The 25,135-nt window shown below is 39.5% G+C and overlaps 1 protein-coding gene across 1 annotated transcript in view; it reads right to left on the bottom strand.

The window, feature by feature from the left end:
• Window positions 1-25,135, bottom strand: part of LOC307055085 (contactin-associated protein-like 3) — a gene marked incomplete at both ends in the record, with an annotated part of 178,242 nt that overhangs the window by 77,137 nt on the left and 75,970 nt on the right. The window contains 3 exons of the mRNA XM_079707030.1: window positions 515-690; window positions 1,656-1,859; window positions 15,278-15,425. Coding sequence (XP_079563156.1) covers window positions 515-690; window positions 1,656-1,859; window positions 15,278-15,425 — 528 coding nt within the window. The remainder of the gene's footprint in view (window positions 1-514; window positions 691-1,655; window positions 1,860-15,277; window positions 15,426-25,135) is intronic.

Below are 25,135 nucleotides of genomic sequence, written 5' to 3'. Positions count from 1 at the left end.
ATGCTCCAAATATTGTTAGGCCTTTAAAAATCCCAAGAAACAGTATTTTGAGTTGTGTGCATTTGGCTTTCTTGTTACTTAAAAAATCAGGTTGGAATATATGGTGATTACTTCTCCAAGTTATCCTAGGTAGCTATTCCTGTTTAGGATTGCCCTAAAACACAGAAATCTCCAAAGTAATATTCACAGCCAAACACCAGACGGAATACAGAAGAACTGTGCAAACAATTGCATTTAAAAATGTTCCTTGTTTTATTGGTAGCTCTTCAGGTTTCGATTTCCTAAACTTAATGACTATTTACTCTCATGTGAAGACTAACATCTGTAAGGGATAAAATGTCTCAATAGCTCAAGCATGCATCTCCCACTGTGCAATTATCACCCATAGGGAATATTTTACCAGAATTCTGAATTACTAGGAAAGGGAATTTCTCTATGTAGTAGTATTTTCTCTAGAAGGTTACTTTGCATTTAAATGACAAAATCTGTCATACTTAAAAAGTCATTTTCACACCTTATAATCAAGATCCCCATAGCTGGACTCTCCCTTTGCCCGAAAATGATGAGTGTGCGTGTCCACGGTGAAGTTGACATCTGTATCGAGGAGCTCAATTAGGACAGAATGCCAGTGCTGGTCATCCAGCAGGCTGCCCAGCATGAGGGCATCAGGGGAGGGCAGGTTAGCATCGCCTGAAAAGAGAGGGAGGGTAAAGGCACTGTTCCATCCAGCTCAATACCAAGATCTCTACAATATTTTGAAGTTCGGCACTTCTCACAACAGTTACCCTTTCCTGACATCATTTTATCCCATGAACTGGTCAGCTGCTTTTATCTTAGTCCTAAATACAATCTTCTTTTGATCTTGAGTAACATATTCTATCTTACTTGTTTTATTATTATTATGCACTGAATTTTCATTTTTCTTGAAAATATTTTCTTCCTAGGACCTCATTCATAAGACTACTTCAAAAATTTACGATAAGCCACTCTTGTCTTTATATTATCAGGTTATTTATTGAGCATCTGCTACTGATCTTATACAATTATCAAGCTATAAAACTTTTCACGTAAAGACGTACTCAGGATACACACATGTTGTTCTTAGTATAGCTCAGTTGTAGGTGACCATGTTTCCAATTGCCTGGACAGTTCTGGTCTTTAGAGTAATTATTTATGGGGTCTGCTTTCTTTCTTAAAAGATTTTTTTTTTTAATTTAAAGAAAAGCAGACTGCCACATGCAGTGCCTCATTTGGATGTGTCTGGAGTCTTGGAAGCTTGACTACCCTATGTTCTCCTACAAATGGACCCTGAGAGCTTGTTTGGAGGTTCTAGCAGGGGAGCACAGCTACTTGTATAGCCTTGACTGAAGAACGGTCCTTCTCTATCGGGGAAGGTCGTCCTCTTCAACCAAGCCCACAGCTTCGGGAGGGATGCACATGGAGCAGTGAGGGAGGAAGGGGACACCTGCCTAGACAGCCAGATCAGCCGAATTAACCCTGGTTATCAATGGGGTGACAGATGTCACAGCCAGATCACCCTCACATCCAAAAGTATTCTGGTTTTAAATTAACTACTTAACTGTGAAAAAATTCATTATAAAAAGATACTTTCATCTAAATAGTATTTCCAAAAACACCACCTTGTAGTTTTTTACCTGAATTAAGGAATAAGATGAGTTTTCCTTTAACTAACTCCAGGGTGATATGTTTACCATTTGGTCCTTCTCTGTGGAGTAGAATCCCATTGTTCTCTCTGGTTTTAAATTTCAAAGAAATAACTTCTTTTGTTGGATTCATGGATTTCTGATTAAATGTGTACAGCAAGGAACTTTTCCCATCAAAATGAACCATCTCAGATCCTACAGTGGAAGACATTAAAAAGTGGTCTAAGTATAATATGTTCTTATTAGTGCATTGAAATGTGTAAGTCAACATACACATACACATACAGAGCATATCTCTGGTTTGTTTAATGCAGGGGGAAAAACTCTACTGTTAATTTTCTCTTGATACTGGTAGTTGATATATCTAAACTCCACTCTTAACCTTTTCTGACATTGTCCCCAAAATGTATCATCTCTCATTGAATAATTCTAATTGCTCCTGTCTTTTATTGTCCTATTTTCATCCTGTAAATAATAAAGATCAGGAAAAAAGCTGAAGTCAATCTCTCTTGAATAAAGTCTCCTTGCACGTTTAACAATCAGTCAACATTTCTGTTTTTCTGAAAAGTTATAATAGTTCTCACACACTGGTAAGAGGTAAAATACCAGTGTCACTCAATGTAAATGGCTTGTTTCTGAACAAGCAGCTTTGACTTTTAACAATTTCCACATAAGCAGTCACTGTGATATACTTTTGTCTGTCCATAAAAGACACACATAAAGACACCAGACATACTAAATACTACTCTAAACTCATATTAAAATGTCTTCAGTTAACAGGATGTACTTTTCTCCCAACATTTTGGCCCAGTGACAGCACAAAAGGGCACACCTATTTTGTGTTGTACCTTAAGCATACTATGAAAATTGTTCTGCTGCAGCAGGCCATTGCTACACTGCTGCCATGTTCTCTTGACTTTCTGACAGTGTCCTATCTTTCCAACTATCAAGGTCACTTGCACTCAGTTTATATTAAGTAGTTATATTTTATCATTAGTATAAAAAAGACAGTGAAACCAACTGAAGACAGAACAAGATACACACAAAGTCATTTTTATTACCCAGAAAAATCTCATATTTTTCTATTTCACAAGTAAAAAGAAAAGACATAATTGTCCTTTAATTAATAATACATTTGTGTCATAAATAAAGGTCTAAGAGAAAGGCAATAAAATATGAAGCTGACGTCTTTCAAGCCAATGATAGGATGTTGTTTATTTAATTTCACAAAAAGTTGTGACTAATGTATACTTGGACCTGCATTTTATTGAGATTAAAATATTTCCAGAAAACCCTTTATGTTCACAACTTAGAAGAATCATCCATTTTATGCAGCTACCTTTTGAAAATTCAGAAGTTTGATTCACATACATAGTGTAAAATAAACACTGCACTCTGTCTATAAGTTGTGTAAGCAAATAATTATTCTTCATTGCATAATTAAATAAACATGCCTGATAAAAACATAACTGTCAAACTCAAATGATTTCCCTTAGAGTATTAGATGACAAACTAATGAAAACTTGATAATAAAGAATTTAAATGCTTTCACATTTTTGTAGTACAGTTTATGTGTCACTGAAAGGCAATGATAATAATTAAGGCTTATTATTGCAGTTAGCTAATAAATTTTTTTCCGTAAATGATTTTGCCGGGTTATTTTTATTTTATTTTATGTTTTTTATTTTTTTGCTGTACGCGGGCCTCTCACCGTTGTGGCCTCTCCCGCTGTGGAGCACAGGCACCGGACGCGCAGGCTCAGCAGCCATGGCTCACGGGCGCAGCTGCTCCGTGGCATGTGGGATCTTCCCAGACCGGGGCTCGAACCCGTGTCCCCTGCATTGGCAGGCGGACTCCCAACCACTGCGCCACCAGGGAAGCCCTGCCGGGTTATTTTGATCGAATAATTTTTGTCCTCATCTTCCCTGTTGCTGTTTTGCTTTGTAATAGTAATATTGATCTTCTTGGGATCAGAATCTCCCGGAGTGTTTGTTAAACACAGATTGCTGGGCACCATCTCAGAGTCTCTGTCTAACCAGATTTGGGGTGGGACCTGAGAATTTGCATTTCTAACAAGTCCCCTAGTGATGTTGATACTGCCTGTCTGTGACTATATTTTGAGAACCACTGCTCTAAAGCACCTAAATTATATTTCCTGGAATATTCCCCTCAAGCAAAATGGAGTAGTGAAACATTTATTAGGTGATAGAAACACAAAAGAATGGCCTTAAAAAAACTCTTTTGTCCTAATGTTTTGACTTTCCTTCTAATGTGATCACTAACACTTGTACCTAGAACAATTAACCACATGTGAGTCATCAAATTATATCTTATGAGGCAGATTCAACATGTATTTTGACAGATTTTTTAAGCCTCAAGTGACTAAATTATAATATAGAGAGGTAGCCAACTGAGTAAAGCAAAACCACTTAAAAATAATGTACTTTGTAACAGTTCTGAGATTTTAACTAAAATCTTAAATGATAATAAACTTAAGCTCAATTCAAGAGGTTTAATAGAGATAGATAAAATTCAGGAACTGCTTTTAGAAGTCCGGAATGTTAAGCTTCCCATATCCCTCTGCAGCCTGTTATTGTACAGTCCCATGAGCTAATTTTTTTTTTTTTTTTTTGTGGTACGCGGGCCTCTCACTGTTGTGGCCTCTCCCGTTGCGGAGCACAGGCTCCGGATGCGCAGGCTCAGCAGCCATGGCTCACGGGCCCAGCCGCTCCGCGGCATATGGGATCCTCCCAGACCGGGGCATGAACCCGTATCCCCTGCATCGGCAGGCGGACTCTCAACCACTGCGCCACCAGGGAGGCCCCCATGAGCTAATTTTTAAAGATTTGTTGAAAAACGAGCTTAAAAACCAAGAGTAGGTGACAGAGAGCACATGTCCCTGCAAAGCCTAAAATATTTGCTGGCCAGTCCTTTACAGAAGAAGTTTGCCATCCCCCAATCTGCAGAACCATCCAGTGATGGTTGCTGTGCTTGGTTTCTGATTGTTAAGCAGTAAGAATGAGCTCACAACCAGACATTTTGCAATCTTTCTATGATTGAAAAATTGAAAACCCTATTTTATATAGGAAATCACAAATTTCATTATTTTTTTTGATCTTCGTGTTGCATAATTCAATACACTTTGTGGCTATTCTTGAATATATATTTTATAAGGTGAAGAATAGGTCAATACTTCAGATCCTGGCTATATACTTTTTGTATAATATTAAAGATTGGTTTCTAAATACACAGTCTTCCATAGCTTCAAATTCTACCTTGGCGAGCATTTTGCTTTGGCAAAATATAGTTTTGTTATTAAAAGACCATTTTCTTTCCATCGTCCCTCTCCGCCAACCTCAACCCAATTTCCATCCATTCCACAAGTACAGTTTTATTTTCAGTTGATATTGATGTATCACAATACTTCTAAGTATCACAAACTCTGCTGGATGCTGGGATAAAACATGGCCAGACATGGCCCAGCCTTCCTGGAGCTCATGGTTCTTCCCTCACTTTCTCACTTCTATTGTCTTGAAAAAACATATTGCACCTGTGATATCCTAGTGTCTTATTGTGGGTTGCTAGGAAACTACAGTGACAAGGAAATAGCTTACAGCCTAGGAGGGAAGTAGGAGAAAGAAAGGCTCTTCTCTAGTGAAAATGTTTGAAAAGAATGCAAAATATCAAGGTAATCTAGGTATCATATCATCATACAATACCCTTCACATAAAACTTACTCCATAGTCATCGGAAAGTAGCCAACAATGCTTCAAAAAATGGGCTACACTGTTGATCAAGAAGCCCTCCAGTTAAACCCACACAATAAATAAGAATAGGCATTATCACAAGATGATTTCTAACAGGAATGTTTAGATTGGAAAGTCAATTATAGGCCTCATCATAGAGAATCCATTTTATAAAATGTCATTTACTAAAAAATGTTCATAAAGTAACCCGAATATTTGAAAACAAGTTGGCAAGTCAGTAAATACAATTAAAAAAAATTAGCACCATTTACTCAAACATGATTTGTAGAAGCAATAGATTAAAAAGTGTAAATTAGGGGCTTCCCTGGTGGTGCAGTGGTTGAGAGTCCGCCTGCCGATGCAGCGGACACGGGTTCATGCCCCGGTCCGGGAAGATCCCACATGCTGCGGAGCGGCTGGGCCCATGAGCCATGGCCGCTGAGCCTGCGCGTCCGGAGCCTGTGCTCCACAACGGGAGAGGCCGCAACAGTGAGAGGCCCAGGTACCGCAAAAAAAAAAGTGTAAATTAAAAAAATATACTCGTATTTTGGGATAGAGAGTATTTTGCTCAGTAGGTCATCAGCAGTGAGCTCTCCAAGTGTGGATGAGGGCGAGCCCCAGGTGTCCCCCCTTGAGTTTAATCTCCACTAAGTAGAGGCTTCCTTGACCCTCATATCATTGACCATGGAGTGACCTAGAGAAGCCAACTTTCAAGTCTCAGAGGTCACTGGTAATGAATGCTAAGGTGACCTTGTTTCTATCAATCCACTAGCATGAGATTTTTGCTATTGGACTGTTGTAAGAACAAATAAAATTTTATATGTCCATAATTAATACAAATAATCCATCATATTTATTTGAGTGAAACCACCAAAATAATGCATTAAACTACCACTTAGCATCATACTTAACTTTTATAAGAAACCCTCATGAAAAATGTTCTTGTATGTAATTCAACTATTTAAATAATTGGGGTACTTGACACAGAAGTCACTTATTATGCACTGAAATAGGAAGCGATAGTTTCCCCTATTGTAAGAGTACAGAACCTACATTCTAAAAAAGAGTAGGAGGAAATGGGATACTTAGTTGAAAGTAGAAAGTGTTTTTCCAATTTTACATGATTTTAATTTATAATCATTAGTTTTATTAACTGAGGCTATATTTTGATAACCACATCACTAACAATATTATTAATGTAAACCCCACATATACCTGCCAGTTAGGGAAGGAAATCTATTTTACCAGTAGTGAGACTAAATTTGTGCTGATATATTTACAGCCTCTGGATCTGTTCCCACAAACAGCCCTTCATAACACAGAGTAGTAGCTCAGAGAAAGGACTGTGGAATTGTCCTATAAGGGTTTGAATACTGGTTCTATAGTGGAAAACTTACTTAACCTCTCTGTGCCTCAGTTTCCTCAACTGTAAAAGGATAAAGAAGTCTCTCCCACACAGCACTAATATGATTACTAAACAACTTAGTATCTATACAGTGTGTAGAGCAGTGCCTGAAACATGGCAAGTTCACAATGGGCATTAGCTACATGATTATTGTTAGAGCAGTGGGCAAAGAAAAGGAGGTGCAACAACAGTTAAAACTGCATTTTTGACCCCTGTTTCTGACCAAGATGGAGTAACAGGGGCCAGATTTACTCTCTCACTTGAAGCAACCAAAAAAAAAAAAAAAGAAAAAAAGGAAATAACATAAAACAATACTTTTCAAGATATTTGACTTCAAGCAATAAAGGAGAGTGATGTTGCAGAGAAGAGAGACAGACAAGATAAGCCCTACAACTCCTTTGGGCACTGCATTAGAGAGTTTCCATCTCACAGAGCAGGAAGGAGAAACTGGGGCAAAGCCCAGCAGATTTCTTGAGTAGAGGAGAGAGAGTCAAGAGCCTGGTAAGAACAAAGCACCTGAAGTCCATAGGCAGAGGTTGGAGAGGAAAGAGATGAACAGAGAGAACACTGGTGATCTGCAACACACCCCTCTTGAGCTTTCAGCAAAGCACTGATCAGTGCATGCAAATAAGGAAACTCATCAACGCTGGGAAAAGAACCATCTAAAAGGATTAATTGGGAAATAGTGCTAATATGCACATGCGGTTGGGAATAGTGCCCATTCATATCATCCAGACTGGAAACCTCATAGTTCACTGTCCTTGGTTAGAGTACTCAGAAGGGTCTTACCTCCGTAGTGAGCCCTAGACTAAACACTGCTCTGGTGTGAGTGAACGAATTTGAAAAGCAAGACCTAAAAGGATCAAATCCCCTTCAAGTCAATGTTTCCTGAACAAAGCTCAAGTACATAAGAATACAAAAATATCCAATAAGCTAAAAATCAAAATGTCTGGCATTTAATCAAAAATTTCCAGGAATACAAAAAAGTTGGAAAGTATGACTTATATTGAGGAAAAAAAATCAATTGAAACTTACACAGAATTGACACAGATTATTATTAGCAAAGAAAGACAATAAGGTAGTTATTATAACAGCCATCCACATGTTCATAAAGTCAAATAGATACACAAAAGATACTAAGATTTGAAAACTTCAAAGTCTGAGATGAAAAAATACACTGTATGGGATTACTGGCAGGTTAAACACTGCAGAAGAAGAAATCAGTGAACTTGAAGACAGCAATAGAAATATTCTAAGGAAATAAAAGGGAAAAATAATAATTTAAGAAAATAAATAAAACATCAGTGAGGTGTGTGACAAAACAAAATCAAGCAACCTAATATGTGCTTTAACTCATATATGTGGTAATTGAGTCCTTTAAGAAGAAGAGACAGGGGAGGTTAGAAAAAATATTTGAAGAAACAATGACTGAAACTTTCCAAATCTGATGAAAACTATACAACCACCGATCCAAACAGACTAATGAACTCCAAACACAAGAAACAGAATAAAACAAAACCAAGGAACATCAGAAACAAATTGCTCAAAACCTTAAAAGCAGCTAGAGAAAAACAGATATGTCACACTCATAGAAACATAGACACAGATGGCTATAAATTTCTCACCAGAAGAAAAGCAAGTGAAAAAACAGCAGAGCAATATTTTGAAAGTACTAAATGAAAAAATGTCACCCTAGAATTCTATATTGAGTGAAAATAATTTACAAAAATGAAGGTGAAATAACAACTTTTTTCAGACATACAAAATTTGAAAGAATTTCTCACCAGCAGATCCACACTACAAGCAATATTAAAGGAAGTCTTTGAGGCAGAAGGAAAAGGATACATGGAAATATGGATTAATACAAAGGAATGAAGAATACCAGAATTTACAAGGAAATTATCATGTAGATTTTAAATGTCTTTTAAAAATAATTGAAAGGGTGAGACTTCTAAAATGGCTGAGTGAGAAGCCTGGCAAATCCTACCTCTCAAAAGCAATGATAAAACTTGAAAAAATAATGTTAAGGCTAACAACTGAAGGACAATGGAAACTGACCACAGACATACAACAGATCTAGAAGCATATATTCAAGAAAATCTACTGAACCTCAATAAGGACAGTGGGAATCTGTGTTCTTTCAGCTAGAGGCTGCTCCACCCCCAGCCCCTCGGCACTGAACTTCTACTATGCTTCTAGGGCTGTGGAGCCAAGCACGTGGAAAATTCCTTCACAAGGGACACTGCCAACAACAGCTATCTCAGTGACAAGCAATAAGGGAAGGCCAACATTGCAGCCAGCCTGAGAGTTCAATGCTGTTGGGGGTAAAGCACTGACAGGCTGACCAGCCAGACACTTAACAAATTTAGAGGAATTTGGAGGAACCAAATTTGTACCAGCGGTCAGAGAACACATCTCTGAGGAAGAGATATTTAAGTGGAGACCTGAATGATGGGATGTGGACAGACAGGTGAAAAACTTGGGAAGAAGCATTTCAAGCCAAGTAAACCACTTACTCAAAGAAAAGAGTTTGTTGGCAAGTCTTGAGTTGCATGATGTGGGTGAGTTGAGTTGGAGAGATTTGAAATGACTTAGGGTATAATTTGGAGATAGCATATTCAGAATTTGATATTCTTTAGATGTGTAGGGACACATGTGTCAAAGGTGATTCCCATGTGTCTAGTGTAAGTTCCTGTGAATGATGGAATCATTAGCCAAGACAAGGAAAACTAGAAGAATAGGTTAAGGGGTGGGGTGAATCAGGTCAAGAAAGCAATTTGAAACTCATTAAGTTTTATGTACTTGTGAAAGAACAATGTTCCTGATAAGAGATTGATTCCCTTTTCTTAATAATTGGTCCTATTGTCCAACTCTGAGGTTTTTCAAACATCACAGGTCATTTCAGGATTAAAATTCTGGTAACAAATTATAACATTTTAAATGCCTAGAAGTTATTCCTTTAGACTAATTTAGTTGCTATAACCCACTTTGTTCTGCTGCACTTTATTAGATGTGTATTGGTATGTCTTTCAATATTTACTTTCAGCAAAAGCCTTAGATGTATTCCTTTAGATGCAATAATTTGGGAGGTGATTAAAATAAATCAGTGAGTAATTGTGTAATAACTTTAATTGAAATTAAATAAATTAAAATAGCAGTAAACAAATGTCTATTACATACAAAAATATGAGAGGCTGTTCTGTTTCATATGATTTTAGGGTTAATATTATTTTGACTTTAATATTTTTCTACTTAATATCAGCTAAAACCATAAGGCTATATTATCAAAGTTTAGCAAAACTTATCATTTTTACCCTTAGATAAAAATCTATCTTCTATTTATACTTGAACATACATTGAGAATGAGAAACCTATGCCCAAGTTTAGCTGGTCTACGAAATATAGACATTTCCCCTCACCTGCACTGGCTCCCTAGCACCTGGAGGACAGAAATTGTGCCTTACTCATTGTATTCAGCGGAGGGCCTTGAATGGGGTAAAAGTTCTGTAAACACGTATTGAATTGAACTGACATTTTTTCTAACTGAGTTTGAGTATTTTCTACTGTTGCCATAATTGGAATGGATGATACAGATCAGCGTTCTCTCATATGACTAAAGACCATTATTAGCTTCCAGAGTTTTTCTTTGTCATGGTGACTATTTCTCCTTTCATCCTATGTTCTTCTGTTCCTATTAATGCATTTTCTAAACTGAAATCTACTTAGAGCAGAACCAGTACTGAACAGAAGGAAGTTCCATATGCAGACTTTTCTCTTGATATTGTCCCTAAATATTTCAAAATACACATTATTTTTATAGAACGTTAACAACAGGTTTATAAATATTGACACATGTTGATGTTGTTATATAAAACCTACATTTTTTTCACTGCAACAGTCTATGTATTCTTTTTTTTTTATTGGAGTATAATTGCTTTACAAAGTTGTGTTAGTTTCTGCTGTACAATGAAGGGAATCAGCTATATGTACACATATATCCCCTCCCTCTTGGACCTCCCTCCCTACCCCAATCCCATCCATCCAGGTCATCACAGAGCACTGAGCTGAGCTCCCTGTGCTATACAGAAGGCTTCCACTAGCTATCTATTTTACACATGGTAATGTATTTATGTCAAACCTAATATCCCAGTTCATCCCACCCTCCCTTTCCCACCCTGTGTCCACACATCTGTTCTCTACATCTGTGTGTCTATTCTTGCTCTGCAAACAGGTTCATCTGTACCACTTTTCTAGATTCCACATATATGCGTTAATATGCGATATTTGTTTTTCTCTTTCTTACTTACTTCACTCTGTATGACAGACTCTAGGTCCATCCACACCTCTACAAATGACCCAATTTCATTCCTTTTTATGACTGAGTAATATTCCATTGTATATATGTACCACATCTTCTTTATTCATTCATCTGTCAGTGGACATTTAGGTTGTTTCCATGTCCTGGCTATTGTAAATAGTGCTGCAATGAACACTGGGGTACATGTGACTTTTTGAATTATGGTTTTCTCAGGGTATATGCTCAGTAGTGGGATTGCTGGATCATATGGCAGTTCTATTTTTAGTTTTTTAAGGAACCTCCATACTGTTCTGCACAGTGGCTGTATCAATTTACATTCCCACCAACAGTACAAGAGCGTTCCCTTCTCTCCACACTGTCTCCAGAATTTATTGTTTGTAGATTTTTTGGTGATGGCCATTCTGACCAGTGTGAAGTGATACCTTATTGTAGTTTTGATTTGCATTTCTCTAATAATTAGTGATGTTGAGCATCTTTTCATGTGCCTCTTGGCCATCTATAAGTTTTCCTTGGAGAAATGTCGAGTTCTTCCACCCATTTTTGGAATAGGTTGTTTGTTTTTTTGATATTGAGCTGCCTGAGCTGTTTGTATATTTTAGAGATTAATCCTTTGTTACTTCGTTTGCAAATATTTTCTCCCATTCTGAGAGTTGTCTTTTCATCTTGTTTATGGTTTCATTTGCTGTGCAAAAGCTTTTAAGTTTAATTAGGCCCCATTTGCTTATTTTTGTTTTTATTTTCATTACTCTAGGATGTGGGTCAAAAAAGATCTTGTTGTGATTTATGTATTCTTTTAAATAAACACAAGATTTTAAAACAGGCAATCATATGTTCTATTCCCTTCTTCTATTCCCTCTTAACCAATTTGATTTTCAATGCCTGATTTGACACAGGACTACAGTGCCACATGGATGACTGGTAGACCCCCATGGGGCTTATCATTCTGTGCCTATCTAGTCCAGGTTTCTAATAATTTATGCACGCTTTCTCTCCTTTCTTCCCTACTCCTTTCCTGTCTTCCTTCCTTCCCTCTCTTATTCAAACAATAAACACAGTGATAAACATAAAATTACATTACAGTAGTGGGGCTAATACAACACAATATGACAAGGAACACTTGAGAATGACACGGAGCATGAACACGGGAAGACAAAGTAGATGGCAGAAAAGAAGGGACAGAAGAGACCCAAAAGATGACTAACAACCTCGTTAAAGAAATGAGGGTGGAGTTGGGGATGATTATCCAGATGTGTGGGGCTTCAGATACCTGCGTCAAGGATGTCAACTTGGAATTGGTCAGACAGTATGTAAATGTTGTTAAAAACTTAAGAAAGTGGATGAAAACTCAAAGAGAAACCCTTTTAGAGTGGAACCCAAAGCCTAGAACAAGTACATAAGGAATGTTGACATTGGATGGAGGGGACTGCTAGAGAGGGGCAGGGCAAGGGAAAGTGAGGAACCCCATGCCAGACACTAGCCTTGGTATGCAGGTCAGCAGGGACTCTAAGAAGACCCCATGCACTCCATTTCTACTCTAGAAATGGGGGAAGGGCTTTTCAGTTAGTGAAAATATATATGCCAAGCCAAGAAGCCATGAAAATCTGCAATTTTTACAGGAATAGTAAATATCATTGTGAATGGAATGTAAACAGATGAAACTGAAAAGAGAAGTTGCATATAAGAGACATTAAATGCCAAGATAAGCATTTTGGACATTCTCTCACTATCAACAGAGCAGTGGAAATACACATCAAAAAAGATAATAATTATCACTTTGAGCTGTAAACCATATTACACTAAATTACTGCCAAAAATAAAAATGCAAAGTGCTACACTTGAATAATTATTAATAATAAGAATGAAGACAAAACAGAGCCACTACTATTGAGGAATGTATTTTGTGTTGTTTTACAAATAGTGGTGATTATTTTCTGTTTGCATCTTTATGCTAGGAGTCCCTTATGCCCAACAGCTCGTGTTTGCTGAATTTAGGATGCACGCAGGTTCCATGACAGCTGCACAGCCAACGGGCCCTTCAGGGGACCAGACACGCAGCTTTGATCTTCCTGGTACCGACCTCTAACCCAAGAAACTAGAGTAATATCTCCTCAGGAAGAACGTTAAGCTAACGTCAAATCCCCATCAAAGAGCATGTTCTGCTTTGAAGTCAGTAAACCTCAAGTTGTTTCCAGAGTAATGGGAGAAGAAGATGCTAATTTCACGGAATCAAAGAGAAACTCTAAATATCAGGTGTCCTAGCCATTGCAGCAGTGAGCACACCAACAGATCCCAGAAACAAAAGGATGAAAGTTAATGATCAATGGTAAGAGGGAAAATAGATTCATAGCAATGCAACACCATCTATGCTAAATGTTCCATGGACTCATAAATACTAGAGAACAGAGGTGGGGTTAGGAAGCAGAGCCAAAGTGGAACAGATCATTAGGAAGGGGTATGAAACAGAAGCTGAAGGTGACCCTTGAATATGGGATGGGTGGCTTGGTGAGACTCACCTCCAGAGCCACCCATTGTCTGTTGGGTTACCAAAGTGGAAATGATACCATTGCTATTCAACAACTCAGGTCCACCCCCATCCCTGAACCATGAGAACACTAAATTCCTCCTCCCACAATTTATATATGCTGTTTCTTCCTACAAGCACCATCCCTGCCTCCTGTCTCACTGCCCATGCCCTCTACTTTGAAAACCGACTGCTGGAAAGGTTCCCTTTCCCACCCAACTGACTGAATACTCTATTCCCCATGCCCCATGTTCATGTTACAACATTTTATATTTGTTTTGTACAATTTCATGACTTCTCATAAAATCCTGACAAAGAAATGAATAATTTTAGAAGCGTCCCCCACAACCAATACAGTTCTCTGCAAATAAATAAATTCATATATGACAAGTGAGGGAGTAAAGAAATCAATGTCTGAATAGTATGGTAGTTATGAAAACAAAATTAGGAAAACAGACAGTTTTAAATCTTAGATTCAATATGTAATAGCTCCAGCAAACTTCTTAATTTCTTCAAGGTTCAGTTTCTTCTTTCTCTGAAGCAGTGAGATTACTACTATACTGAATTCATTTGGTTGGTGTGGGAGATGAATGAGAAAACGTCTGTAGGAGGTAGGATCTGACACATTAAATATCCTGTATACGGTAGATCTTATGGTTACACTTTTCTGCAAAGTTAATGCTCTGATGAGGTACAGAATGAGGTGTGACCAAAAACCCAAGATGTTCCCATCCAACTTATTCTTTGGGTTATTATCCAGTTTTCTAGAATATTGTTTTTTAAATTAATTTTTTCATTTTGTGTTAATTTCAGAAATACTAGTATATTCTGGACCTTCAAAATGGCAGCTGTAGAGTTGATCCCCTATATATTTCACTGAATGCTTTTATGCTCATGTTTATGCTCACATTGGCTGCCAGCTTTTTTACTTTTATCATTAGTGGGGAAAAGAGGGAAGACATAATACATAAATGATGTTCAAAAGAAGGTTCCAGGACTTCCCTGATGGAGCAGTGGTTGAGAGTCCGCCTGCCGATGCAGGGGACACGGGTTCGTGTCCCGGTCCGGGGGGATCCCACATGCCGTGCAGCAGCTGGGTCTGTGAGCCATGGCCGCTGGGCCTGCACGTCCGGAGCCTGTGCTCTGGAATGGGAGAGGCCGCAACAGTGAGAGGCCCACGTACCGCAAAAAAAAAAAAAAAAGAAGGTTCCACAGTGATGCAAGTAAAGTAGAGGGAAAAGTGAGTCATCATGGTGAACAGGGAACACGAGGACACCTGCACTCACCTGTGTTCCCACAGGAGGGTCATCCCAGTGTCAGAAGACAGCACCATCAATCACAATAAGTAACTGTTCTTGCTTTGAACTTTGTTCATTTTATGAACTGCCTGCTATGAAACAGATATTCTGCTAAGCTCTGCGAATCTAAGATTCTAAGGCTCATTTCAGGTCCTCCTCTGAATTCAACCTTAAAATAACTATAATATTATCAAGACTTTCCCTAAACCCAGTTCTACATGCACAGGTATTTAAAAGGTGGAAGACGTCAAGTTCAGTTTTCAATTTGGTGTTTAGAACACATCACTCCGTCATTGATTTCCATCAGAGAATAAACACCACTTACTGTATGCACACCCATACACTTCAATCCTCATCCCAATCCTGCCCTTGGGATTCCAGGTTAAGGGGAGGAAGCGCAGGAATCTGGCTTCGAAGGGAGGCTGGAGTCTGTAGTGCACCACGCTGTCTGCATTTGTGTTTCCTGGAAAACCCTGGGAGAAAATGGAGAGAGGCGTCAATGTGTCTGCAAAATATCGTCTTCCTGTTGTCACCGCACATGCTAATGAGCGATCAATGCTTCATTTTGTTAATATGCAAATGGATGCTTGCTTTTGAGAAACTCTGCTAACATTTAAGAGGGATGTGACAACCTCTCTTCAATGCCTGGCTTAGCGACCATCATCTAAATTTTCCTTATTTGCAGGGTAGTTTAAGTTTCAATGGCAAAATTAAAGCAGCTATGAACCTGCTACTTTTGAAGGCTTGCTTTTAGAAGGTTACTCATCCCCTAAATCATTTCCTAGCCTCCAAGCAGTCAAGACACTCACAAGGTCAAGACAACCTCACATCCGGGACAATCAAGCACAATGGTAACCTGCAGGTTTCGCGATAAGAATCCTAGATCCAAAAATTTGAGAGCTGGGTGGGGACCTGATCAGCGTTCTAGTTCAAAACCCATAACTTATAAATGCAAAACTCAAGCCTGAGAAAATGAAAAGATTCTGTGGAGGCAGGACAGCTATTATCCAGCATGGCCAGGACAAGATCCTGGGGCTTCAGATTTCAATCCCTGTGTTCATTGTGTGTTGTCAGGCTGCCCCAAGTCATCAGCATTTAGGAGGGTGCTTGGGAGAAACACATCAATGCCACCTGCTACAAGACAGAGGTGTGCTTTCTTAGCCGCAGTCATCTGGCTTCATGCTAGAAGGGGTCAGCATGAGAGCAAAGGAACTTGTTATAAGGAGTGTGACTTCTTTTTCATGGTGTTTTTTTTTTTTTTTTGCGGTACGCGGGCCTCTCACTGTTGTGGCCTCTCCTGTTGCGGAGCACAGGCTCTGGATGCGCAGGCTCAGCGGCCATGGCTCACGGGCCCAGCTGCTCCGTGGCATGTGGGATCTTCCTGGACCGGGGCAGGAACCCGTGTCCCCTGCATCGGCAGGCGGACTCTCAACCACTGAGCCACCAGGGGAGCCCCAAGGTGTTCTTTTTAATGTAAATATCAGCAAGAAGGGAAAACAAAGAATGCATGATGTTGTTGTACATCTACATCTTAACAGAAAACATTGCCCCATCTAAGACCTGACCAGTTTAAGCTCTGAAAACAGAGTAAGGGGTCTCAGGTATGGGTCTCTTCTGAAATCTACTGTCAAATGTAAAAACTATCTAAATTTCACCAATTTTTTGGAACCCACAGTGAAAACATAAAATGTAGTATATTTTGTGATGGGTCACCTTCAAGTTTTGCACTCTTTGATTTCACAAATTTTTATTATCCAAGTCAAAGGTGTTCACATAATAGCTCTCCATTTAATAGTAATAAAATGAGGGAACAAAAGGGGTCGATACTTTCTCATGCTCACTTGCACTAGAGGGACAAACCCACCTACCTGCCATGCAGTTAATACAAACAGCCAGATATAATTACGCAGCCCAGGAGCAAGACTCTTTAGTTCTACCAAAAATGATGCTTGCCTAGTTATTTAGCTTTGTGAAATGCTGAGCCAGGTTTAACAACCAGACCAAACAAAGTCAGTAATCAAGTTTGTGAATCATGACCACCCGGTTGATTTCCTTGGTATAAATAGATGGAACTAAAAAAAAACCAGAAAACTCAAATGTAATGAGAGTGCATGTCCCAGACATTATAAAGAAAATGGTTAGATTATAAGCCTATAAAATTCCTTACACTAACTCATCAAAATTCCAGGATAGAGAGTCCTGTTCCTACTTTACACATGAAAATGCTGACTTCCCCAAAGTCACAGAGGTAACAAGATGGAGAATGATTTTGTGGAAGCTGGTTGCCACAGGTTAGCTCTGCATAGGACTGCCTAGTCCACTGTTGAAACTCTGAACCTAGAGTAGGGCTGCTGAGGAAGCACTGGTGGCTCTTCACTTCCATGGAGGACTTTTCTTCCTGTTCCTACGAGCTTCATTTTTTCACGTGTTAGAACAAACTTCTTGGTTAATGAATGAAACACCACCATGGAGGCACTCAATCATTTCTCTTGTTCAATGAAAGTGAAATCTTTGACCTACATCATCTTTTCCTTCAAGTGTTAACAATCGTTGTGCCAATATCAGGTAAGCTCTTTTCACTGCCTCTATGCTCCAAAGAAGAACTCAAGAATGTCCACTCCCTGTCTTTACACCGGACCCCAGGCTGATGTGGGTATAAACAGCATTTTCCCAGCTCCACCGCTGCCTAGGGCGTGACCTTAAGCTGGTAATATCTGCTGCAAGTCACAGTTCCCTCATCTACAAAACCAGTTCAGTAAAACCTATTTTAAAGATTTGAGTACTAATTAAGTGAGATAATGTCTTAAATGTAACCCACCCACTGCCCACCTGGAGGTAAATGCTCCAGGAGTGGTGGATGCTGTGATTGTGGCTGTGGCTGGTGTTTTGGTTATTACTGGTGCATTTGGTAGACAGAGCTCATCTTTCAGACTCTGCATCCCGTCTTTACCTTTAATCTCAGGTTCAATGTCCAAGACATCCAGATAAACAGTCAGGAGAGGAACATTGCCTCCTATATTTGCTGCAATTCTAAGGTTATAATTCAAGGTAAGAAGTAAAATTGATATTTACTTTAGTAGCTGACAAAACTTATAAACCTCAGCATAAACTGCATAATGAAATTATTTCCTAGGAATGCTACTTAAATTGTTTTATTTTCCTTATATATTATTACTTCTTTCTGAAGTATTTTGTTTACTGAATACAAACTCTGAAAACTGTACTTCAGCTTGGTGTGATGACAATGCCCTACAGCAAAAGGAATTTCTCTTTTTGTTTTAATGAAATTTAAGACAGTATACTCTTTTTTTTTTTTAGACAGAGTATGCGTCAAGAAATATTTCAGGTGAGAATAATCGATGTTAATAGTATATGAATAGAGGAGACTAAGAACACACTCTTTACAACTTCTGAGATCTGCACACAAAACATCCATTATATGTGATTTTAATCACAATCAAATATTTGAAATGTATGTACCTATGTATACATATATGTATACCTATGTGATTATCTTAATTAATTCTAATTTCAAGAAATTACATTATTTTTGTCCTATATAGAACTATCAATAGTTCCTTTGAATATAAATAAATGATATATTTCTTTAAAGATACAGAAATTTGGGCTTCCCTGGTGGCGCGGTGGTTGGGGGTCCGCCTGCCGGTGCAGGGGACGCGGGTTCGTGCCCCGGTCTGGGAGGATCCCACATGCCGCGGAGCGGCTGGGCCCGTGAGCCATGGCCACTGAGCCTGTGCTCCGGAGCCTGTGCTCCGCAGGGGGAGAGGCCACAGCAGTGAGAGGCCCGCCTACCGCAAAAAAAAAAAAAAAAAAAAAAAAAAAAGATACAGAAATTTAAATGAAATGAGTTTGGAGTAGAAGGGATCTCTACTAGCATGCCACTCAGACATTTGGGGCTTATTACTGAAATAATCTCATATTTTTTACTAAGCTAATGTTTATCTTTTAAAAATGTGGCATAATCTATTATTATTATTATTATTTTGTGTGTGTGTGTGTGTGTGTGTGTGGTACGCAGGCCTCTCACTGTTGTGGCCTCTCCCATTGCGGAGCACAGGCTCTGGACGCGCAGGCCCAGCGGCCATGGCTCACGGGCCCAGCCGCTCCGCGGCATGTGGGATCTTCCCGGACCGGGGCACGAACCCGTGTCCCCTGCACCTGCAGGCGGGCTCTCAACCACTGTGCCACCAGGGAAGCCCTATTATTTAGATTATATAATTTTGTTTTTGTGTTTCTAGAACAGACATAAATGTACAGGCTGAGCATAGAATGTTGGTAACAAAGGCCCACTCTTGCTTTGTTCTAACAAGTGAAAAAATGAAGCTCATAGGAATAGGAAGAAAAGTCCTCCATGGAAGTGAAGAGCCACCCGTGCTTCCTCAGCAGCCCTACTCTAGGTTCAGAGTTTCAACAGTGGACTAGGCAGTCCTATGCAGAGTTAACCTGTGGCAACCAGCTTCCACAAAATCCTTCTCCATCTTCTTACCTCTGTGACATTGGGGAAGTCAGCATTTTCATGTGTAAAGTAGGAACAAGACTCTCTATCCTGGAATTTTGATGAGTTAGTGTAAGGAATTTTATAGGCTTATAACCTAACCATCTCCTTTATAGCATTCCTCTGTTAGCTATTACAGAATTAAAAAAACAAACCAACAAGACTCTTCCCACTATTGATCACCAGAACCACTTTAGTTTGATGTAGACTCAGTAGTCAATAGCTTAAGGACATCACAATTGAACATTTTATCCACTATTAAGAACAAACATTGTTTGATAAAGTTTTCAGTTTCTACAAGCATGTTTTTTAGCTACTTGCAAAAGTGACTAGAGTCTGTGGCATGTGGTCCACTCACATGCTATAAATGTATTTCCAAAACAATTTATTTAGAAATTGATGATGCTTCTGAAAAGCTGCCAAGTCCTCATTTAGCTTGTTTAGCAATCACATCAGTGGCATCTAAACAATCATGAGAAAGGATCGGTATGAGGCTCATATAGGGCCATGGTTTCTGGTGTAATGTTGAGTCATCACAATGCTGTATTGAACGACCTTCAAGATGCCTATAATGCATTTATCAGTTTAAGTTTGAAGTATCTGTGACTTAAGAAAGAATTTTACATCAATTCTTTACTTCAAAATGTGAGAGGCACTGCTTAAAGCAATAGGTCTCAATGCATTAAAAATAAATGAAGATTGTCTCTACTCTCTGTCACTAGGAAATCAGGGATTCATAATTCAAGCACACTGTTAAGAGTATTTTACCACCTCTGAGGCAAGGGGTAGGATGTTGTTGGGATTAAAAGGGCACACAGAAATCCCCAAGTTCTAATTCTGGCCTTTTTAATTGCTGGACCATGAAGATCTTAGACAAAAAAATTTTATCTTCCCAACTATCAGCTTCTTCATGAGTAATGTGGGAACAGTAATAAGTATTATTGTTAAAAATAATAATACTCCATTCCTGTTATTTCCAGAGGTTCACAGACCATGAAAAAGTATACTAAAATTACTTCCTATAATTAAATGAAAAAGTTGTACTAAATTGCTTTAAAGCAAATGGTCTTGTTAATTATTTTTAATATTTTCTTGAACTGCAAAATACTACAACATTTATACATGAATAAAATTGAGGAAAGTATCCTTTCACTTTAGTTTTTTTCGAGTGAACTAAAAATTCAGTAACACGGTTTGTGATACCAAATATGTGACCTGGAGTGAGTCACTCACTCTTTGAGACCTTGTTACAGGGAAGAACCAAATCTGACTACATGTTGAATCTGTTCCTTTTATTTTAACCTTTGCTTCCCGTTGCTTTTGTTCACTAAAAGGATACTGTCTATACATAATGGCCTGCCTTGGGGAGCCCTGCCCCTCTGCCTGAATGTTAAACCAAAGTGCCTTTGTTCAGGGAAACACCTGGACTCTGTCCACCTGTGGATGGCTGCAAGAAAGAAGAAATTAGCAAGAAAGAAGAAATTAACAGATCCCCTCCCCGAGGCTGGCCATTCCAGGGGATATACGCAAAACTTATGGTCTTTTTACTTTACTTCCTCATCTCCTCCCCCTCTCTGTGCTATAAAAGAAACTGGCATCCAAACCCCGGTAAGATGGTTATTTTGAGACCTTAGTGTGACATCTTCTCAGTCGTATTCGTTCCCTCAATACGTCATCTCTGATTTATTGGCCTGGTGTGTGGTGAGCAGAACGAACTTGGACTCGTTAACAACCTCAGTTTATCCAGATGTGGGTGCTTTGTACCAGGTGAACTCTAAAGTTTTCCCTTGTGTAGATACGTTTACCTCAACACGTTCCAGAAGGTAAAAGAATAATCTCTCCTTCTGCTTGATTAAAGTAAGCAAACATCTACCTAAAGTGCACTTAAAATATTTGCTTTCCAGACATTTATGTAATATATTCTGCCATGAAAATCTCAAGTTGTGGTCAATGTGTTGGAAAAAGTATGCACTTAATCAGTATTTCCAGTTTTGGTTTATGGCCTCTTGGTGGAAGCAAGTCACGAGAGTCAAAAGCAGAAAGAGACAACCATCTCCGTGTGTCCCACCATCTTCTCCTACAGCAAGCCACCTGCCCCATGGCTGAACACAACTACACTACACAGGAACTCACAGTGCCTGGCCCTGAAATAATCCAAAACCCAGGGCCAATGCAGATATGTGAAACTGGGTCCTAAATGTTGCTTTTCATTGACATGCCTTTGTTATCTGTATTGTTTAGACAGCTGCAACGTAAGCATTATAGAAATATTATTGAAATCAAGTATTTTTCAAACACATTGCTAAAGTTATAGGCTTTTACTTATTTTTTTTTCCCTCCTGCTTGAAATATTATTAATCTAGGATGGAAGACAGCTCACCCTTCCTGTGCAGCAAAAGTACAGCTCAAGAATACTTTCCTTCCCAATCTTTCTAAATGATCAGGAAGAAAACATTTTAGAAGATATCTGGGAGCACACCTTTTGCTGGCAAAGATGTTGAAAACAGAGAAAAAGTCAGAAAAAAATTACTGCCAATGACATCAAGACCATATTTTGAAATTGTTACCGACCAGGGTTCTTGGTGACCTTAAACAATAAAAATTGATCAAAGGCCAGGCAAGAAATTCAGGCAAGGCTTTATTGGGGCCCCTGCTGCAGCAGGGTGGAGCGCCAACAAATAACACGTTCCTTTGCTTGCTTGCTCCCTAAGGGGGGCGGAGCTTGTTCCTTATATGGCAGTGGTCCCCAAACCTTTTTTTTTTTTAGTTTCTTTTTTTTTATTGGAGTATAATTGCTTTACAATGGTGTGTTAGTTTCTGCTTTATAACAAAGTGAATCAGTTATACATATACATCTGTTCCCATATCTCTTCCCTCTTGCATCTCCCTCCCTCCCACTCTCCCTATCCCACCCCTCCAGGCGGTCACAAAGCACCGAGCTGGTCTCCCTGTGCTATGCGGCTGCTTCCCACTATCTATCTACCTTACGTTTGGTAGTGTATATATGTCCATGCCGCTCTTTCACTTTGTCACAGCTTACCCTTCCCCCTCCCCATATCCTCAAGTCCATTCACTGGTAGATCTGTGTCTTTATTCCTTTCTTACCCCTATGTTCTTCATGACATTTTTTTTTTCTTAAATTCCATATATATGTGTCAGCATACAGTATTTGTCTTTCTCTTTCTCACTTACTTCACTCTGTACGACAGACTCTAGGTCTATCCACCTCATTACAAATAGCTCAGTTTCGTTTCTTTTTATGGCTGAGTAATATTCCATTGTATATATGTGCCACATCTTCTTTACCCATTCATCCGATGATGGACACTTAGGTTGTTTCCATTTCCTGGCTATTGTAAATAGAGCTGCAGTGAACATCTTGGTACATGTCTCTTTTTGAATTATGGTTTTCTCAGGGTATATGCCCAGTAGTGGCATTGCTGGGTCATATGGTAGTTCTATTTGTCCCAAACCTTTTTGGCACCAGGGACCGGTTTCATGGAAGACCATTTTTCCATGGACCGGCAGTGGGTGGCGGGGGGTATGTTTCAGGCGGTAATGTGAGCGATGCGGGGGCGGCAGGTGAAGCTTTACTTGCTCCTCTGCCACTCACCTCCTGCTGTGCAGCCTGATTCCTAACAGGCTGCGGCCTGGGGGTTGGGGACCCCTGTTATATGGCGTGAGGGTAGGGGTGTGTCCAGGGGTCGGGCCAGAAGGGTGGCTTAGGTGGTTTGCCCACCCCTTAGGTGGTGTTGTGTGCAGGGGACACATGCAGTGCCCTGCTTTTGCTCTGGGCTCTTCGAAAGTGGCAGTTGGGTTTTTTGGTCTTTTGTCCAGAATTTGCCCCAACTGGGCATGCATGTAGTTATTTTTAGCCCCATACAGTTTCTTTGTATTTTGTTGCTGGAGGAGAGGTGTGTCGAAGTGCAAGCACTGCAGCAAAGGGCCCCAGGTCCCAGCAAAGGGTCCCAGGTCCCAGCCTGTCTCAAAATCAACATATGGCTTTTGAAAACAATACTAGAACACTGCAAATAAAAGTATGTTATTTGATACATGGCACAAATTTAGTTCTGACAAATGAATTGGCTTCTAAACTTCAAGATAACACAAAAGAAGAAAATGAAGTATGGTTAGTGTTATAAGGAATGTCTCAAATGAGTGTTGGGTAGTGGGCATATTCTATTAGCAGCTTCAAGGAATTAAATAAATTAATGAAATTAAAGGAATTAAAGTATTTAACTGTGAGTCTAGACTGTTTTAGGAATACTGGGAGAATAGCACTAACCCAGTGGCCTTCTGTATATGTTGAAAATAGTAATATGCAAATTGGGTGATTTGTACAAAATTTAGGAAGATCTCTCATTAAGCAGTTCCATTGACTTAAAGTGATACCAATATGTGTTTAGTTCAACATTAAACTACTTCAAATGGTAGGGAATTCCTTTAACCTACTGTGTTGTGTTGAAGCCCTAACCCCCAGTACCTCAGAATGTGACTGTATTTGAAGAAAGTGTCTTTAAAGAGGTGATTAAGGTAAAAGGAGGCCATGAGGGTGGGTCCTAATCCAATCTGACTGGTGTCCTTACTAGAAGAGGAAATCTGGACACAGAGAGGCACCAGGGAAGGCACAGAGGAAAGACCATGTGAGGACACAGCAAGAAAGACAGTCATTTGTCAGCCAGGGAGAGAGGCCTCAGAAGAAACCAACCCTGCCAACACCTCGATCTGGGACTTCTAGCCACCAGAACTGTGAGAAAATAAGTTTCTGTTGTTTAACCATCTGAATGTGGCATTTTGTTACTGCAGCCCGAGGAAAATAATACTCTTAGCTTCTGGATTGGCCTATGGTGGCCTTGCTGAGTGACTTGGATCAGTGAGTCCCTTATGGCTCCAAAGAGCCACAATCCATTATACTCATGACCCTCAGGGTCTCACAAGGTTTGTATGCTAGGTGGGTGCCATGTTTGCTACCGCTCTCCAAGTCTGCCTTATTTCCAAAGTAGTTTAAATTTCTCCTCAGACCATCACTGACCAGTCTAGTTCTGGCAAGCAGAAGGCACTCAGGGGCATTGTTGAAATTCAGGAGTTTTTCAAGTTTAATTGTGTCTGCCAGTTGAATTCCCAGAAGAGTATGTGGCTGAGAAGGACCATGATGGTGCCTCCTAGCTAACTCAGACCATCCTTAACCACATTCCACACCGTCCGTGCCTAACAGACACTTGTTAGTTGACTCAATTTTCAGGGCCAATTGGTCATTTCTAGGCCTTTCCATTCTTTCGAGTGCAGGCTCTTTGTTTTTTCCTATAGAGAGGGCCAGTTCAGAGGTGTCCTCTATGAGTCATCACTCTTAAGGACTCAGGGAAATTACCTGAGTCCTTATTTTTGAAATGTGGCATCACTTATTTTTGAAGTGTGACAGATTAAGCGCCTTACAAGGGAATGACCGTTTCTTAGTTAATGAATGAAGGGCCTTGGTCGTGCCCTCCTCAGGAGCAGAGAGCCTCCAGAGCTTCAGAAGGACTTGGTGTGTTCTGTCCACCTTAGCACAGGACCATGCTGGTATTTTCATGTAAGAAACTAAGGATGTTAAACCAGATCTTCTTATTAAAATAATAGAATATAAGACTGAAGGAAAGCTCCAAGGTAAGAAGGACTGAAAGAAAGGAA

The sequence above is a fragment of the Hyperoodon ampullatus genome, assembly GCF_949752795.1.
Source record: "Hyperoodon ampullatus genome assembly, chromosome: 6".
In the NCBI taxonomy this organism is placed as follows: Eukaryota; Metazoa; Chordata; class Mammalia; order Artiodactyla; family Ziphiidae; genus Hyperoodon; species Hyperoodon ampullatus.
This window is presented reverse-complemented; position numbering and strand designations above follow the sequence as displayed.